The 20,695-nt window shown below is 45.2% G+C and overlaps 1 protein-coding gene across 2 annotated transcripts in view; it reads left to right on the forward strand.

The window, feature by feature from the left end:
- Positions 1 to 20,695, forward strand: part of LOC130166434 (protein piccolo-like) — a 58,658-nt gene that overhangs the window by 31,011 nt on the left and 6,952 nt on the right. For both annotated transcript variants that reach the window (XM_056372039.1, XM_056372038.1), the window contains exons 5-9: positions 2,094 to 2,294; positions 4,801 to 5,004; positions 5,831 to 5,989; positions 18,725 to 18,843; positions 19,094 to 19,432. In XM_056372039.1, the coding sequence (XP_056228014.1) occupies positions 2,094 to 2,294; positions 4,801 to 5,004; positions 5,831 to 5,989; positions 18,725 to 18,843; positions 19,094 to 19,432 (1,022 nt within the window). The remainder of the gene's footprint in view (positions 1 to 2,093; positions 2,295 to 4,800; positions 5,005 to 5,830; positions 5,990 to 18,724; positions 18,844 to 19,093; positions 19,433 to 20,695) is intronic.

Genomic DNA, 20,695 nt, shown 5'->3' on the forward strand with positions numbered 1-20,695 from the left:
CTCCATGTTCTATGTGTACGGTTATAAAACTGGTTTCAGTCATGGAGCGACCCCAGAAAGACAAAGAGAAAACAGAAGGTTATGCATTTATACAAATGTATTAAACATATATCAATATCACATTGACAGAAGTATTCAGACTCTTCACTCAGGACTTAGTTGAAGCACCTTTGTCAGTGATCACAGCCTCCAGTCTTCTTTTCTGCAGATCCTCTCAGACTCTGTCAGGTTGGATGTGGACCATCAGTGGACGGACATGTTCAGGTCTCACCAAATGTTGGATTGGGTTCAGGTCAGGCTTCACAGAGTTGTCTCTAAGCCTGTCTTGGCTGTGAGTTCCGGGTCATTGTCCTGTTGGAAGGTGAACCATCAGCCCAGTCTGAGGTCCTGAGCTCTGGACCAGGTTTTCATTAAGGATGTCTCTGTGCTTCCCCTCAGTCCTGACCAGTGTCCGTGTCCCCCGCAACCTGATGGTGCCTCCACCATGCTTCACTGTTGGGATGGTGTTGGGCAGGTGATGAATGGTGCCTGCTTTCCTCCAGACATGAATCTTAGAACTGAGACCAAACAGTTCAGTCCTGGTCTCATCAGACCAGAGAATCTTGTTTCTCTCAGTCTTCTCTCAGTCTCAGATCCTGTAGCTGCTTGTTTACAAAATGTCCCTGATAAAGCCCAGATCAGTGGAGAGCTGCAGTGATGGTTGTTCTTCTGGAAGTTTCTCTACAGCTCAGAGTCACCATCAGGTTCTTGGTCTCCTCTCTTCTCCCTGATGTCTCAGTTAGTCCAGGTCTAGCTCCAGAAAGAGTCCTGGCTGTTCCAGACTTCTTCATGTAAGAATGACGGAGGCCACTGTGCTCTCTGGAACCTTTACTGCAACAACCAAGATGCTGTGTGAGAGCTCATGGTTCTGTTTCATGGACGTAGCCTCATGGCTAACAGGGTGACACGTTCCTGCCGCTCCGACACTGAACTGTCTGTTTAAAGGCTGTGGGTGGTGGGATCTGGAGTGACTTCCTGTAGCTATGTCTCTGTGAAACACCACACTACACTGACTGAAGTCCCTCTGACTCCTCACCTGGCTGTTAGCTCGTCCGGTGATCTCATGTTGTCATGATGATAGAAGAGAGGTTCACTCTTCTCCATCAGTCTGCTGCCTGGACCCAGCCCTCCTCCCTCCTCCTCTGGCTCCTGCAGGGATGTTACCATAGGCACTACACTCTCCACACTGGTGCGGCCACACAGTTGTGTGTACATGTGTGTTTGTGTGTTTCAACAGTGAGCACAAGGCGGAACTACAGTGAGCCAGCTCTTACCTAACATTGAGCTCTGAGGGAACGCAATCCAGCTGCTCCGTCATGACAACTAGAACCAAATGAATCCAGATGTTTCCTGCTGGCTTCAGTCTACCTGTGTGTGTGTGTGTGTGTGTGTGTGTGTGTGTCTGTGTGTGTGTTGTGAGCATGTATAAACTCTATTTCTTCCCCTCCCCCTCAGGACTCATGTTTGTCGAAAGGTGTGTGAAAATTTGAATGAAACTTTATTGAAGGTAAATGTGGTTGTTGTGTAACAGAATGTAGCAGAGCAGCTAAATAACAAACCTACAATATATGAAATGTACAATAGTGAGTGTGTGTAAATGATGAGGAGAAAATGTGTCTGTAGAGAGTGGGACTCCTCTGAAGTTCTAATGTAGTGAGGATCAGCAGGGCCCACCCCACCCCCGTGCTCAGCTGGAGATCAGGCTGTACATCCTAACTGTCAACACAGACACTAAGACCCTGTTTAGACCTGGTATTAACATGAGTCTCAGGTGATCGGATCACAGGTGGTCAGCTTTAAGTTCAGGTGTGAACGTACCCAAGACACATTGAGGACGCATTTATGGATGGATGGAGGAATGTTAACAGGGGGGCGCCTCAGTGGCTAACCTGGTAGCGTGTGTAACACATGGGCTTAGTCCTGACCGTAGTGGCCATGGGTTTGAGTCTGACCCGGGGCTCCTTAGACCAGGTTTAATTCCTGTTTTGTCTGTAATGATGTATAAAGCTAATTCAATTATTTTGTCTTCTGTCTCACCCCCCCCCCCCCCCCAGGTCTTCCCAAAACTCGCACCACCACTTCCCCCTTTCTCCCAACCTTCATCTCCAGGCCAACAGCCAATCAGCAGCCGGCAGGGGTGTCGGCTGGGCGACCTGCCCCACCCACTGCGTCAAAACTTCCTGTAAAGGGATTATTCACAAACCTCAGCTCTTCATCACTGGGAAGCAACGAGAATAATGGAGCTGCGAGTAAAGGTGTGTTTCTCTCTCACTGACCTCACTTCCTCTGTGGATGTCTCCATCATGGACACACACTCATACACACCGTCACACAATGAGCTGCTGTCACTGTCATCTGCCACTGCTCACCCAGGAGGTCAAAGGTCAGAGGAGTCAGAGCACAGATAATGTGTGTGTTGTGTTTATTGTATATTTTTTAATCTATATAGCTAATTTCCCCCTTCATGACAATTGTTTATAATAACTCACCAGTTTACATTTTATTAAATATTAAAGTTAAGTAGAATTGAGGGCGTGGCCTCTTTGAGTGACAGGTGGGTGAGCATATGCCGTGCCACAAACCTTCATGCACTGAAGTCTCAGCTCCCACACGCGCCCCACCTCTGTGCCCACTTTCGGATGAGTCGGGCCGAGTCAGCTGCTTTGGATGAATCACAGTGTCTGTTCACGCCAGCAGAAAGCTACTGAAGATTTAACAATCACAGACACTTTCATGGAAAATTGTAGAAAAACTCTAACTATGGTCTGTATTCATCCGAATGTAGCTGTATGTTCATCGCTCCTCAGTAAGAGCTACTTTTACCATGGAAACGCACTGACTGGAGATGTGTGGTTGACAGGTTAACCTGTCTGACTAAGTTATAGACCAGTGATTCCCAACCTGTGAAAGGATTGCAAGTTGGCCGCCAAGTCATTTTCAAAACAGTACAGCTCTGGTAAAAAAATATGATTAGAAAAAAATTTAACTATAAAAACTGTTTTTAAATGTTTTAAAACAGAGTGATCTTTAAAAACATTTTTCAAAAACTCCTTTCATTGTTTTTGTTTTGTTTTTGGTATTTCTGTTTTGGTTTTCCCGGTGATGAACCAATGATAGGAACTTTAATGTTGTCTGATCAGACCACTTTGCCGGCGGACCCCACCTGTTCTTGTCTGCTATCTCAGTCTGATTGTGCACTAAAACATGACATCCATGGCAAAAACTGCAGAATCAAAATGGAGAGCTGGTTAGCAACAGGAAGATTTAAAAGGAAAGAGTTAAGAGACAGATGGTGAATCGACAAGTGACCTCTCCCCAGTCAAACAAAAAAGAAAAAATTTGACGCACACGCCTGTTTGAGTTACATGATGAGGTGAGGGGTTTTTTCTGGACACAAAGTTTGAACTGGCTCATCGCTTCAGTGATTTTGAGCAGTTGGACACATTGGGTTACCTGGCCGATATCTTTAGTCATTTAAATGGACTCAACCTCGGCCTCCAGGAACAGCAGTGAACATGTTCAATGTCCAGAATAAAGTCGAAGCGACCGTTAGAAAACTGGAGCTGTCAACCAGTAAAATTCTGACTCATTTGAAAATCTGTCAGATTTTGTGACAAAGGAACAGATTCAGCTTCCCATCACTGTGACCAAAGCTATCAAACAGCAACTGCAAGGTTTGAAGACCCAGCTGTGCGAATACTTTCCCATCCCAGATGTGCATTACTGTTGGATAGAAAACCTGTTCACTTGACACATTGAAACTGGTTTTCTGACAGAAGTACCTGACAAACATCTGGCTTCATGTTGCCGTGTCCCGATCTGTCCGACAGAGCTGTGTGGGATTTCTAATGCCTTCCCCGACAACATACCTCTGTGAGACGGGATGTTCTGCACTTGTGTCATTAAAAACTAAATATAGAAATAAACTGACTGTTGAGCCAGAGCTTCTACTGAGACTTGTTTGTGCCAGGGTTAGGGTTAAAATTGAAGTTGGGTGGCTGGAGAGGCTCCTCAAATGCCACCAAGTCAGTCCTAGCCTGACACCTGTTAGCAGCAGACTCCTCTGTGGCGGTGGTGCTAACGCTGATACTCCGGCAGGTGCCCGCGGCGGCAATCTCCATCTCAAAGGAAAAACTACAAGCAAACAAAAACGATGCTGGTGGAGCTGCTCTCCTGCGAAGGCTGGACTTCATCTGTGCACCGGTTTAGACACTACTTGGATCCTGATTTTATTTCTGACTTTTCTAAACAACAGCTTCTGTAGTGAGATGTAGTGAAAACTGATCCACAGGTTTTCACTCACACATCACTGGGTTGTTATGGCAACCACATTACACTTGAGGTTCCTGGTTCCCATGGTAATAATGAGGGTCTGTATTTAGTTCTATGAGAGAGCATCAGTGTCGTACACGTCCACACAGATTCATGTCTTCTGTCATTAGTGAAGATTTAGAAAATAATAATCAATAATCAGTCAACCTCTGATCCAGCTGTGACTATCTATTAACTGATAATGAAGGATATCAACACATTTTCATCTGACTTCACATTATTATAATTATTTTTGTTATCAGTGGAGAATACAGTAGCACACTGTGTGACCACAGTCTCGTGGTTACATAGAAATCTCTGAATACTGTTTCATTATATATATCATGTTATTATTTATAGGATTCATAACATTAAATAAGAAGCTGACTCTGCTCTTCTAACTACACAAATCATTCTCGATGTTTCACTGTCTCCTGTATCTTCTCTCAGCTTCTCCAGTTCCTGCAGGAGCTCCAGCATCCACAGGGACCAGGCCAGACGAGCGTCCCAGCAGAGGCATGTGTCCTGTGGGCAGCCAGAGTGCAACAAAGCCCCCCAGCTCCAGCACCAACACTCCCAGTGACACTGCTGCTCTAAAGCTTCCTGTCATGAGGACCAGAGCTCTGTCTCTGCAGGCCAGGACCACTGCTACAGGTGAGTCTGTGTGTCACCTGGATCCTCCCTCTGAAAATAATAAGACATATAGTGCAAGAGACTGCAGAGACTGTTAACGAGGATGCAGATCCAGTCCAACCCTCTCCAACACAGACATCCATTTAACTGGTGAGTCTGGTCTGCAGCGCCTGGCATGGCATCAGCCTGTCTCCCAGAACTGGGTCCAGACAGTCAACCTAACCAAGAATTATGATCTTCCAGAAACCACATAGATCCTGCCTAGATACAAATGCTTGACAGTCTACGACCTTGAGATCAGACAGGAAGAACATCCCAGTTCAGGTCTGCCTTAAGATACTGGACTCCTTTATAGAACCTACTCCCTCTGTGGTTCTTAGGGTTGGGTTCCACTCCGCAAACAAGACTTTACAAGCTAGGAAAACACTCAACTGAGACTCTGCATGAGGGATTCTTAGAATATAGTCTCCACATCCAACAGAAGAGAAAGTGACCCTGAAAGAAACCCTCACCTACAGACAGACCCCCTCAGCCAGCTGGTTCTGGAGCCCCTGTTAGACCAAAGCTCATTATAAGAAAACAAGAGGAAATAATCAAACAGCAGAGCAGCCTGGGATGTTCTTCAGCCCTGAACAAAAAGCAGGTCACCTGTACTGGAGAAGAGAAGCAGCTGTTTCAGTGAATCCTGTCTGGGCCAGAGATTAACACATTAAAAAAAAGGCAGAGCAGAGACTGAACACCACACTCAGGTGGAGCTGTCACTGTAACTGTATCACACTGAGCATCAACAATTACCCCTAACAGAAAAAACCTGATGGGCTTTGACATGTCCTGCTCCTGTCCACAGGTCTGAAGGCCCCCACGGCCTCCACCCACAAGACCACAGCTGCCAGTCAGGCAGCGGGGAGGACAGTGTCCTCCGCCTGTCAGGGGCTGACCAAGCCGACGTCCCAGTTTCCCTTACAAAGGAGCGGCTCAGCCAGACTCAGCCGACTGAACAGTGCCGGTACAGGATGTGTGTGTGTGGTCTCTGTCTCGTGTTCTCACTTTGTGTGTTGGTGGAGAGATGTTTGTGTGAAGGTCTGCTGCTGTGTCAGTGTGTGGGAGCACCATGAATGAAAGTACCTGAAGCTGTTTCCCAGTTTGCTCTGTAAGTGTTTTAGCAGAGACTCTGCCTCCTCTGAACCTGGAAGAGTATCTCTTAAAGCTCTCTGAGACGATGCTGTGAACCTGGGAAATCAGCAGCAGCTTGTTTTATACCAGTGTCCAGTAGTTTGTAGATTGATGCTGTAGCTTAAAGGAGGAAAAGCCTGACTGGAGCTGAGTCTGATCAGTGTCTCATTAGAAACAGTTGAGGTGTCTGACAGATGAACTCTGTGGCATCAACAGTAAATATACAGTTAATCTGATGTCAGAAGAAAAAAACTAAAAAACTGATACTCTCTGTGCATCAGGTTGTTTGTTGTTAGTGAGGTCCCTGCTAGACTCTACTGTTCAGCTGCTCACACACACACACACACACACACACACACACGCGCGCACACACACACACACACACACAGACTCAACACAGCTCAAACCCTGGAAGCTTCAGCAAACATAATCATCATCCCTCTGCAGTCTCTCTGTAATTATTCTGCTGCTCATGACACACAAACACACACACACACACACACACATTCTGTTCTTTGAATTTAGAGTGAACCACATTTGCATGTCAGCAGTACTGAGGTTCTTTAGAGCTGAAGCACTGGTTTTAAACCAGTAAACACTGGTTTCTTTATTGGTTGACATTTGAGTCATGTTGATGTCACAACAAACACTCATTTTAAAGCAGCTTTATAAATTAATTTGGTATCAAAACTAGATTTCAACCACTAATGTCAGTAGCAGCTTGAGCTGGTCGAGCCCTTCCTCCTCTGCTGGTCTCCTCCATGTGGGGCTTATCTATGAAGCCTGGGCCTTTGGTTGCCCCCCCCACCCCACCCCCACCCCACCCCCACCCCCCCTTGTGGTGGCTCTGGTCTGGGCTTGGGCGCCTGGCTGCCTCCCCTCAGTGGCCGGTCCTGGAAGTCTGCTAGTCTCACACACAAACACACACACACACGTTGATTGTACCACCTCTCTCTTTCATTCACACACACACACAGTGGCAGTGGTTAGCTCACCGGACAGATCCAGTCACAAAGCAGAGCCACAGTAAAGACTGTGTCACACCCACCACTTGAGTCAGTAGCTGTTACACAACCTGTTCAAGGCAGGAATGTTGCACCTTTAATTTGTTCTTTGGAAGCGATACAAACACAGAATGGGGGGGGGGGGGGGTCATAGTCACAAAGCCGGATCATCATCTGTGTAAAAGGGACAGACTCTGTTGTTGTTGTTGTTGTTGTTGTTGTTGTTGCTGTTACCATGGTAACTGACTGAGTTTTTCAGGAATAGACACCTGTTGTCATGTCGTTGATGTTATTGTTCTTGTAGTTCTTGTTGTTTTGTCATTGCAGAGGCCTGAGGCCTGTACTCTGAAGCAGGATTTGAGGTCATGGAGGTAACTTCAGGTTTAACTGGGTTTTCAGCCCTACCACGGTGGTTCACTTGTTACCGGGGTAAATCACCATGGTAATTTATGCTTAACTCCTAACCTGCTCTGGCGCAGGTTAACTTCAGAGGATCAGATCAAAACCTTTCAACAGCCAAATCTGAGCCATCATTCCTACAGGATCCTGACAGGGACAAAAGAGTTTACAATAAAGTGATAAATAATAACGAGCAGTAGATATAAAATATAAATCAGTGGAATCATTTTGCTGTTTGAGTCTTTCCATGTGTCCACTCTGGTTTTTAAACAAAGTTTCTAAAAAAAAATGCACGGAGAGTTTATCACACTAAATAAATATTTAATAACTATTTTAGCTTCATTTTAATTGAACAAATATATTTTAATCTGCCAGGATTTCTGACAGTGTCGATGCTTTTACTCTCTTCTTCATCACTGCAGCTCAGAATAACATGAGGAGACTGAGACCACAACTGGAAATAAAAACTAAACCAACAATGATCCACACACTGCTAATTATTTCCATGATTATAAATAAACATTTCAGTCAGACTGACTCATCAGACATCAACTACTCCTGTCCTCTTTTCTTTCTCTCCTCTCTGCAGCAGAAACAGTCTGACTTTAACTTTAACTGTTTTATCTGCATCACATGTTCATAACAGTTTGTTCATCATCCGACTGAAGAGCGAAAATACTCAGTAAAAACATAATGATAATTCATGCACTTAGTCTGACTTTAATAGAAATTATATTTAGATATCATTTTTTTTATTCCAGTCATGTGATTATATTGTTTACATTTCACCTTGTTGAACATCACTTTTGGACGTGGCTGTAACCAAAGTTACTGACAGGTATCAGCGTTTCTTCTCATATCATATCAAGAACTTTGTTCATGATTCTGACGATGTTGCTTATAATTCACAACGCCGCCTCTTTTACATTAGCACACATGTAACCGGACAGGTTAAACCCAGGGTTAACTGAGCCAGTTGATAACCAGCTTTGTAGTACAGGTTTTCCAGGACGGCCAATGTTAGGTTCAGTTAACCCGGATGACTAAAAGCTATCCTGGGTATGTTGAACTTGCTTTCGTAATACAGGCCTCTGTTGTTGTTGTTGTTGTTGTATTACACATCACACCTCTGACTCCGGCGTCATGTGGACTCGTTTGGTTCAGTGTGACGAGGGTCTTCTTTAGGCCAGTGTACTGGGCTCTCTGTGTGAAGAGTCTAACAGTTCATTACCTGCTTCTGCCATGTGGGGCCGCCAGTGTGCAGAGACTGTGGTGCAGCTGTAGTGACTCACCTTCCTCTGTCTCACCTGTTTGTGATAGGAATGAGTCCTATAGCACATAAACTCTCTAAAGCAGTGTGTGTGAACACAGTCACTGGCATCATAATGACTTCATGTTTATTCTTAATGTGATCACAGTTCTATTGTCAGAGAATCAGCTGATGTTTTAACTGCAGGAGGCGGACAAAGCTCTTAAGGTGGACGTTCTCCTCTAAAGGAGGACTGTACCTATTATGATTTATCACTTCCATCGTTTTCATCAGCTTCATCAAGTGTCAAACTGATGCTGATAATTCAACTGCTCGTGTTTATATATAAATACATTATATTATATATTCACTCTTCTTTGAGCCGGCTCAGTGGATGAATATGGCACCTGCCGCTGAGGGATGAAGACACGTAGGTACTGTGTGTGTGTGTGTGTGTGTGTGTGTGTGTGTGTGTGTGTGAGGACACTCCCACCCTCCTCTCCAGCGTTTTTCTTCATTGGTGTCGTCTTTCATCACATCTAATCTTCACATGAAGCGTCTTTGAGGCTCTCTGTCATTCAAAAGGAAACAGAGAGGACAAGAGACCTGACAAAATAATGGGCCGGAGAGAGCGAGTGAGGGAGGGGGAGAGTGAGGGAGCGGCAGGGAGAGATTATTCAAATACCACCCACCCCCCTTCTCCCCTCCTTCCCTGCAGCATCCCTCCCTCCTGCGTGTGTGTGTGTGTGTGTGTGTATACTGGGTTCACAGATCTTTACAAACAGCAGTACGATGGAGGGGGTGTGTAGATGTGTGTCTTTGTCCCGCCACCCTGTGTGTGTTTGTGTTTAACGGGGTTTCTCAGTGTGTGTCTCTGTGTTGTGGGTCAAGTGGGACGGATTTCTGTGTGTTGTGTGTAAGAGCAGCAGAGACCAATCATCACTCCTCCCTGCCTCTCTCTCACACACACACACACACACACGTACACACAGTGCGCCCTCCGGTTTCCTCCCCGCTCTCTCTCCATCTTTTATGGCCGGATGATTTACGACCACTCGGTCGACGGTGAAGCTCGCAGATATTTTTGGCGCCATTTCTTTTCTTCACCTATTGGCTGAGCTACAGAACCCGTCTTCTTTGTTTTTATTTTTTGTGTTGCAGTGCGACTCAGCGGCTGTGAATCCATGAAGGACCCTTCAAAGCCAGTGGATACCGGACTCTTTGTTTTTATTGCTGACGTTTAAATTCACAGTCTGGTTTCTTGTTTCCACGTGGTTTTCATCACTACGTCTTTTCTCTGTTTGACTGTGGGATTATTTTTGATGTGTGGGATTAAAGAAGAAAAGATTTTTATTCACAGAGTTACGACTTCATTTTGAAGTGGATTGTGGATATCAAACCATTCTTATACTAAAATACTTGAGGACCGTTCTGATAACAGGAAATAATCTGTTTAAATAGGAGACTACAGTAAACTGGTCAGACGAGCAGCACTGGGAGCTTGGACCACAAGAAGGAACAACAGGGTCAGCCCAGGACCGTCCAGAGAAAGTTCTTAGACGGTTCAGACTCGAGACTCAGTCTAAGACCAGAGAGACGATGTTATGGTCTCCCAGACTGTCACTGTCCAACTTCCATGTGAAGCTGACGGCCAAAGGTCTGTTCCGAAATCTTCAGCTGCTGTCGGGATGCAAGAAGAACACTGTGGTCTTCCATGCAGGTCTGGATATGGCCCTGTCCTCCACCCATCCACCATCCACCCATCCAACATCCAGCCACCCACCATTCAACAACCCACCATCCACCCATCCAACATCCAACCATCCATCATCCACCCATCCACCATCCAAACATCCAACCATCCACCATTTAACCACCTGCCCTCCAACCACCCACCATCCACCATTTAACCACCCACCATCCAAAAATCCACCATCCAACCATCCAACATCCAACCACCCACCATCCACCCATCCACCATCCAACCATCCAACAACCCACCATCCACCAACAACCCACGCACCATTCAACCATCCACCCATCCACTATCCATCAATCTGTTTTCTCACCATCTCAGAGCACTAAAATATTCCCTGCAGGTGTGAAACCTCCACCATAGATACACGTGGCTGGGTGGGGGTTAAAGTTGGCTGCTACCGCACCTGAGTAAAGGAGGAGCACTGACATCCTCTTGAGAGCTTCGTGTTCGCCTCAGCTGTTAATTGATTCTTTTCTGATTAGAATGAATCAGTGATCATGATATTATTATGTTTTGAAGCGTCACCCATAAACCCTGCCTGTGTTGTGTATCTAATGCCCCACCACAATAAAATACCTGTTTTATTGATACTGCCCCCAGTCACCTGTTCCCATGTTACCCCCTCCCTCCTCTTTCACCTCATCTGATGGGTGAGGTTGTGTTTGGATCATCTTTCTCAGCCGTTTGTTTTACCCTAACCTGTATTCATGTGATGGCGAAGCTGACTCCAGATCAGTTTCTTCACCCTCTCACACCTCCTCCTCCCTCGGCTCCCCCTTTTTTCCCACATGGCGTTGGCAGCCATTGTTGCTTCTGCCTCTCCTTCACTGTGGGGGCTTTCAGTATTGTTTAAGCCGGCTACCACAGCCACCATGGATATACAGGGTTACAATAGGGCAGTCAGCTGCCTTAACACTAATGTGTGTGTGTGTGTGCGCGCATGTGGAGGCTTTCTGCTCGAGTGCTTCAGTAGTGCGATGAATAGCCGTGGCTGTGGGCTCCGTGATACCCACGCCCAGAAGGGCACCAACCACGTGACTCACACACAAGCCAGAAATAACCAAGGACACATCTGACTGTGTTCAGACATGAGAGGAGAAGCTCTGTGTCCGTGGAGACACCATGTTAGCATGTTGTTAGCATGATGTTAACACAGAGTGAACATCAGCTCTGTGTCTGTGGAGGCTCATTCTGCAGAGAATCTGCTGTATGTATTTACTGTGGATAACTCTGACTGGTCTCGCTAACTAACACAACACCGTGTTAGCATGATGTAGCATGATGTTAGCACAGAGTAAACGACAGCTCTGTAGCCTGGTGATGTGTGTTTGGGGCTAAAGTCAAAAACAGCATCAGTGAGAACACAGAGTATAAAATATTCACATGTGAGATAAGAACTGGAGCAGCTGAACTGTACTGACTTCAGGTCAGAGATAATCCACCAGAGACCGCAATGCAGATCTCCAGCTCCATGTAGCTTCATATGAAGGAATCACTGTGTGTTTGATTTATTAACTGGTTTCTTCTTCATCTCTGACAAATCATCTTGATCTGTTTATGCTCTGAATCTTCTGCATGTTTCTTCATGTTCAGCACTAAATGATCTCTGAAGCAGCTTCTGCTCTGGTTTTACTCATGTGTTAGTTCTTGTTTGTCCTTCTGTAAACACTGTGTGTTTCTGTCGGTCCATCTGAGCTCAGCAGCACGTGTTTTCAGCTCCACAGACCTACTTCTCTGCTTTGGCCCTGAATGTAGGTTAGAGCAGGCTTTGGTACACAGATGTTGGCGTCCGCACACACACACACACACACACACACACACACACACACACACACACACACACACACACACACACACACACACTCAGAGACGCGTGTGCATGCTGCACTCTGGTTCAGCTGAGGCTCTAATCTGATGTGATGCAGATGAGGGCATTAAAGGCTGGAATATCCTACATCAGGTTTTGGCTGCAGTGTTCTCTAATATTCAGAGGCTCAGTGGAGATGTTCTCTGTGCAGATCAGGGACAGTCATGTTGATGTTGAGCTGCCTCTGATCCACAAAAGGACCGGTGTCTGCATCTAAAGCTGCTTCACATTTCACTCAGACACAGCACGTGGTTGAAGAGGTTCAATGATTGTTTCACCTCTTCTCTAATGAGGAACTAGTCTGGCTTCACCTGTGTGATGATGATGAGTCCTCTCCTGTGGTTTGGTCTCACCTGTTAGCTCCTCCCCTCGCCCCCTGTTATTCATTCATGAGGTCACACCAGACCACAGGCTGCATTTCTGTCCAACTGTCAGTTTGGAGTAAACCATGTTTTGTGTAGCTAAAAATAAAACACAAGTGAGTGTTTCCATGACAACAACAAAAAGCTGTTAAAGATGAAACTGTTTAGCAGAAAACAGGGGGAACAGATGCAGCAGCAGGTCTGATATTGTTGAACTGTGTCGAACAGTGGACGGAGGCTTTCACTCTGAACGCTTCACAATGTCTAAACACACCTGTACTTCCTCAGCACTGATGATCTGACTGACGTTTCCTTCACTGGTCTGTCCCTGGTCCCTGATCCCTGTCTGTCCCTGGTCTGTGTCTGTCCCTGGTCTGTGTCTGTCCCTGTCTGTCCTTGGTCTGTCCCTTGTCTGTGTCTGTCCCTGGTCTGTCCCTGGTCCCTGATCCCTGTCTGTCCCTGGTCTGTGTCTGTCTCTGGTCTGTCCCTTGTCTGTGTCTGTCCCTTGTCTGTGTCTGTGTCTGTCCCTGGTCTGTGTCTGTCCCTGGTCTGTCCCTTGTCTGTGTCTGTCCCTGGTCTGTGTCTGTCCCTGGTCTATCCCTGGTCTGTGTCTGTCCCTGGTCTGTCCCTGGTCCCTGATCCCTGTCTGTCCCTGGTCTGTCCCTGATCCCTGTCTGTCCCTGGTCTGTGTCTGTCCCTGGTCTGTGTCTGTCCCTGGTCTGTCCCTGGTCTGGTTTTCCTATCTATACTCAACGTCTACTAACGTACTGCCTGCTACTTACTCAATGAGTATATACTGCATACTACCTATTAAATGAACAAATTAGTATGCAATTAACAAGCTGACTGTTCACACTGAAGTATACAGCCAGTATCCCAGAATGCATTTTGCACAAACTGTCAGTGACAGCGATTTTAAGGAAGACTTAAAGCTGTTGTAATATCATTCGTTAACAATGCTGTTAATAGGTCACTTTTTAGGCCACAAGTTTTTTCTGGCGAGAATGTAACTGTATAGATTCACAATATTTGGTCCGTTTATATATGTAAGTGGTCATGTCTCCACCACCTAACCCACCATCATAATTTGAAGAGCCGCAATGCATCATGGGACAGTTGATGTTTATGTCGAGTATGCTCACGGCGCATACTCAGAAATTCTTGCTGTCCTAATATACATCCGGGTATTTCTTGTGTACACAAAGTTCACATACTGTGCAGTTGGAACGCACTACATACTCATTTTGATGTCACACTTAGTATGAACAGCAGGTTAGTACGCTGTTCCGAACACAGCCTTGTTGTTGGACTGATCAGCTGATATAATACAGAACTGTGACGTGCTCTGTAGACTTGTTTCCATGGCAACAGTCATGTGGAAACTGACTCTCCAGTGTTCAGATGATACGGATGTGTGATTGTGGCTGATGTTCCACACCTACAGTGAGATGACTGTGGTGTGTGAAGATGAAGATGAAGATGAAGATGACCTCTGTGGTCGCCTCTCTAACTGCTACATGCAGAAACTGAATAATATGAATGGTGTCTGATGTGTCGGGGTCATCCCTCCTCTGTTGTCTGCTGGTGAGAGGCTCAGTGTTTATCATGTTAGTTGACAGTGTTCCAGCTGACTGTGTGTGTGTGGCAGGCTGCAAACACACACACAGTCAGAATAATCCGGGGCTGATGTACCCCTCAGCTGGGGCAGTGTAATGTGGCAGTGAACGCAGTGAACAGCTGGCTCTGTGTTGTTAAAAAAGATGGACCCACAGCACTGATGTCAGCTCCGTTACCTCGCTGTGGTCTGTCAGGGTCGGAGTTGTCGTTGTCCTGTTGGACCACAGACCCTGACAGACAGACTCCTGCAGGAGGTGTGAACATCAAGCAGCTTGTTCAAAGTGAAGTTATTTTAGAAGACACAACTGGACACAAAGCCCCCACCTCCCTGACCTGTGTTATTCTCCTGCTCCCCATCCTCAGTCCCTCACTGGTTTCACTTACTGGTTTCACTGGTAACTGGTATTATTCTTAAATACACAGCAGGCGATCCTCCTCATTACTTGTACTCTGTACTTGGTACAAGTAAGATGGCTGACACACACAACCAAGATTTGTGTTGTCCTGGGTCATGGAGGTCGTCTCACTCTGATGAAGCAGCTGGAATCGTCCTTGTGTAATGTGCTGTTCATGCTAACAGTCCTGTCTCTCTCTCAGTCTGGGCTCAGCAGCTCTGCATGGCTGCCTGGCAGACTCCAGGTACAGACCATCACCACACACACACACACACACACACACACACACACACACACACACACACACACCTCTGTTGCTCTTAAAATATATTTTGAAAAAAAATGGGATTTTTCATGTTAACTCATAATAAACAGTGTGACTGTGATGTCGTTGCCTCCAGTGGAGCTGGTGGGTTGACTTACCATTGTGTTTTTCAGCTGTAGACTGTAAGTGTAGAATGGACATTAAAATGTATTCATTATTTATCTTCTCTTTGTTTAACTTGAAGTAAGAAAAAAGAAAAACAACTATGTGGAGAGCTTCTGTCCACCAGGAGCATCGTTAACCCTTCCTGATGCTAACGAGGTCTTCACTGTTATTGGTCAGACAACAGAGCAACACATCAGCTGAGATCACTCATTCACTTTTTGAATAATTTATACTCACTGAATGTCTGAGGGCAAACAGACCAACAGGTGTTGTAATGCACTGTTCACTGGTTACAGCGGGTCAGTGGTTAAAGTCGGTGGACAGTGTCATGTTGTCCTGTGCTGTGTTCAGTATCAGTGTGGTGTAGAGGGGTTTATTGGTTAAAGTTCCTCTTATGATTCATATTTAGTTGAACATGGTTTTCCCACATAAAAAGTCTCATCTCCTCTTACTTCCTGGTTGAGAACCTGCTGTCTCCAGGTGGACAGGTGAAAGAGCAGAGAGCATCAAGATGGTTAGAGGAGGAAACATCAGAGAGACTCAGCCACATGTTTGAGCCTCAGTCAGACCCAGACTCAGATGAGGAGTCTGAGACCAGAACCAGAGACTAGCAGACGGGTCAGAACAGTTAGCGGAGTTAGCATCTTTTATTTGTTTATGTTGTTTGTTAGCTTGTAACTGGCAGTGGCTGACACAGTGTTAGTGGTTGTGCTAATGCTAACTCTCTCTCTCTGTACTGACAAGGTTTCAGGTTTATTTAGCCCCGCCCCTTGTCCCCACAGCTTGACAGGATTGGTTCCTTAGGTTTGTGACGTATGAAACCCTGGCTGTGGATGATTATTTCACTCATCAAATGTCTTGTATTAGATAAAAACATCATATAGATATTAACAAGGTTAAACACTGGATTGTCATCAGAGGGGGTATTTAAATCAGTACCCGCTCATGTCTCCTCTATCAGTAACATGTGGAATCATTCAGCTGTGTGCTTGTGTCATGTGACTAGTGTCTGTGTCTCTGCTGTAGTCAGAGGAGGCGTGGTGTCAATGTTTCCCTCTCCAACATGTGGTAATCACTGTGCAGCCCTGCATCCTGCATCACTACAGCTGACGTCAGCGCTCATAAGTGGTTTCTGTTCTCAGTGTAAATAAACCTGGATGGTGGTTGTTTGTGTCCCATGATATTTTAGATATTTGAGGTTCTTATTTAATGGTGTTTATCTAAAGGTACACTTAATGTTTTTATTTGAATCTTTTACTGAGTTTTTACAACATGTACAATTCAATTTAATATACATTCAGTTAAATTCAGTTAAATTCAATGCAACATACATTCAGTTAAATTTAATTCAAAATAGTATACATCCAGTTCAATTCAATATAATATAATATAATATACATTCAGTTCAATTCAGTTCAATTCAATATAATATACATTCAGTTCTGTCACTTCCTCCAGGAAATAGACAACACCACGATTCGTTGTTACTGATGGATTCATCTTCTCTGCTTCAAACAGCACCATCATCACCATTGACACCACCACCACCTTCACCACCGTCGAACTCGCTGGCTGCACATGACCAAGAGGGAATGAATCGACCAAAAATAAATCTTAATCTTATTAATTCAGTTGTTAACACTTTAAAAATCATAAATAAACAATTATGAACAAGTTATAATATCTTTCACACATTGATGCAGGCTCACTATTTGGCAAGATCAAGTTAATGCTTGATACACATTAATCTTACTAATCAGTTACTACCATTTATAAATGGTAAAAGGAGCCTTATAATAACTCATTAATAAATGATGAAATGTTTTACACTGTGCAATAAGGCTCCCTTTTGTAAGCTACAAATGTTTGTAACTGATTAACAAAATGTTTGTAAAAATGAGAAGAAGAAACATCAGACATGATGGGGCATGATGAAGCACACAGGTACAACTGCTGGATGATGGAGAAAACAAAGAAAGCTCAGTAACTAATATTTGTCTTTGCTGAAGATTAAGGAGGTACTCCTTTTTCCACCTTGTCCAGAATTTGTTTGCCAAAAACTGCACCTGACGCCATCTCTTGCACAGGGAAATATTATGTTTGACTTCATCATGAGAATGTGATTGGGAGATAGAGGCTGAAGACTCATTGGATCATTTAAGTGCTCTGCTGTGATATTTACAATAGCCATCACTTCATACAGAAAAGTTCTAAGGGAAGAACTGTCAAGTCCTGAAGGAAAATGTTACAACTGAAAGTGTCCCTGTGCAACACAGGTGCAAACTAATTTCCTATGTCCGGCATATAGCAAATACAAATAAAAAATATATATCATATAATAATATATCTTAAAATAAATCACATAAATAATGACAACATAAATATATTTTAATGGCAGTTAAAAGTTCAGTTCAGCTCAATCTAATATACGTTCAGTTCAGTTCAGTTCAATTCTTTCGTTTATTTTATTTGTATAGCACCAAATCATAACATACATTATCTAAAGGCAGGTCAGGTCCATGACAGCTGTGAGACTCTCATGATGTTCCCTCCCCGCTCTCATACAGCTGCCCAGTCCACCTCATCAAGTTGAACCTGTCCTGTGCCTCACCTGTGATGAACTAAACCAACCAGAGCAGCATGTTCTGTCGATGGCTGCCAGTAGGTGGCAGTCATTAGAGCACCAACACTAACTCACAGAGCACAGACCTGTTTGACTTCAGCTCAACCAGAACAACATTCTAAGGAGAACTGAAAAAAAATGCAACATTTTTTTTTTTTTTATAATTTAATTTGAAAACAGCTGATGTCTGAAGGCTTTAATCTATGGTGGCCCTGGGAGCTCAAATCACTGCAACTTAAGAAAACACAAACAAATACTATATTTATATATATATATATATATAATGTATGTTGTGTTCTTGTTATTTGCCGCTGTGTTTTTGGATTTGTTGTTGTGCTTTTTAATTTGCCGTTGTGTTTTCCTATTTGTTGTTATGATTTGCACTTCACAGCCACCGTATGGACTGGCTTAGTGGTGCGTTTTCCCTGTTTGGGGGGGGTGGGGAGTATAATGAGGTGTACAGGAAGGAGTGGATAACAGCAGAGCAGAGAAGATGTGTGCTGCTCACTCTCTCTCTCTCTCTCTTTATCTCTCTCTCTAATTGCTTTGTCTCTGGTAATGTACTCCTTAATGCACCCAGGACCCATCACACACAAGCGCGCGTGCGCACACACACACACACACACATACACACTGACCATCATTACCGCGCAATCCCATGATGCATCAGTCTCAGCCTACAGCAATAGGGCGTATTCTCATGTACCAGATGAGAGCAAACGTGTGTGTGTGTGTGTGTTTGTGTCCTGTGTACAGTTAGTTATGGGCTGAGTGTTGTGTGTGTGTGTGTGTGTCGGGGGGAGTGTGTGACACCATGTTGAATGTTGCACCTGCCACACTGAGAGCTCATCATTCTCTTGCAGTGGACAAAAACAAGTCCCGGGAGACTCCAGCCAGACCCACAAACACCAGCAGCAGCTCCCAGGTAGCAGCAGCTGCCGGAGGAAGTGAGCAGACCCAGCAGCAGCCTCCACCTGACCAGGTACGCACTCTTCTGCTCCCAGGTTTTAACATGCAGCTCAGTCCTGAATCAGCGCATGCTGATCGATGACAGGAAGTCAGAGCTGTGTTGTCTGTGTGTCCAGTCTGCAGGCTCAATAATCCATCCACATATATTTCATATGATGAAATATGACGGATAGTTTCTCTGTAAACTCTGACATCACAAGAAACTGACTTCTTCTTCTGTTGATAAAAAAGTGTCTATACTGAAGGTACCTGCTGTCTTACAGGTACCAGACCTGGTCAATGGTAATTTACCAGTAACATCAGTTCTCCCAGTGCTTGTCGCTGAGGTCACCAACACTGGATCAAGCACCACTGGAGCCTCTGGACTTGGGTTCAAAGCAACAACCGGATCACGATCCAGCCCCAAAACAGGATCCTGTGTACAGAATGCATCCAGACCCGGACCCAGGGCTGTGGTGGCGGACAGGACAGCGAAACAGAACCAGAGCAAAGAGCAGGCAGAGAAGAAGAACCACGCCATCCTCCAGCTGAGGAAGCTGCTGCTTCAGGGGAACAAGAGAGTGGAAGCTCTGGCCACAGTCATCCAGCACCTGTTCACAGAGGTACACACAGATGTACACAGAGGTACACAGAGGTACACACAGATGTACACAGAGGTACACAGAGGTACACACAGATATACACAGAGGTACACAGTGGTACACACAGAGGTTTACAGAGGTACACACAGAGGTACACACAGAGGTACACAGAGGTACACAGAGGTACATACAGATGTATACAGAGGTACACACAGAGGTACACACAGATGTACACAGAGGTACACACAGAGGTACACAGAGGTACACAGATGTACACACAGATGTACACAGAGGTACACACAGAGGTACACACAGATGTACACAGAGGTACACACAGAGGTTTACAGAGGTACACACAGAGGTACACACAGAGGTACACACAGAGGTACACACAGATGTACACAGAGGTACACAGAGGTACACACAGAGGTACACAGAGGTACACAGAGTACACAGAGGTAGTGTTTGTCATCACCACAGTGCACATGTGACCAGTGATGATGCCCCAGTGATTAATAATAATAATAATAATAATAATTTGTACAGTAGTGGGACTGGGTCCCTCTCTGCTGCTGCAGCACCTTCACTGTGGAGGATGTGTTCGTACATGTTGATGTAACAGTAGTGCAGGTTAGTGCAGGAGGGAAATGAGTGGCAAAACAGCCTGTAACAAGTTATTCTACAGTTAATGAGATACTTTCCCTCTGGGGGAGAAATGCAGGCAGACAACAGCTGTGTGTGTGTGTGTTTGTGTGTGTGTGTGTGTGTGTGTGTGTGTGTGTGTGTGTGTGTCTGTGTTTGAACCGGTCATCTGATATAGTGCTCAGGGAGGACAGTAGCCTTGCTGACTGGTTATTGATTAGATGAACAGCCTGGTGGAGGTGGCAAAAGAGAGGGTGGGGGATCCAGAGAAGGTGGGGGGTGGGGGGGGGGGGCGCATGGTTGGAATGCAGCAGCTGCAGATTAGCAGCTCTCTGGTTTGCGTGTCTGAGATAAGGTGTTTGTTTTTAGCTGAAGCGTGGATTCCACTGGTATCTAATCTAACACTTGAAAGGTGACAGGTGAATATCAGCTCGTCATACAGGACGGCCCTCTCCTGGGGGCAGGGGTGGGGCTGTTGTTTGGGTGGGTGGGGTTATCTGAATGCTCCAGCAGCAGTGTGGAAGACAACACTCTGTCACAGTAATGAAGCGAAGTGATTGCATTTCTGTGGTTGGTTTGTTGTTTGGTGATTTCCACCTGTGACGAACAGTTAACTGACACATGACAAAATGCTGACAGGGT

Source organism: Seriola aureovittata, chromosome 3 (genome assembly GCF_021018895.1).
Source record: "Seriola aureovittata isolate HTS-2021-v1 ecotype China chromosome 3, ASM2101889v1, whole genome shotgun sequence".
In the NCBI taxonomy this organism is placed as follows: domain Eukaryota; kingdom Metazoa; phylum Chordata; class Actinopteri; order Carangiformes; family Carangidae; genus Seriola; species Seriola aureovittata.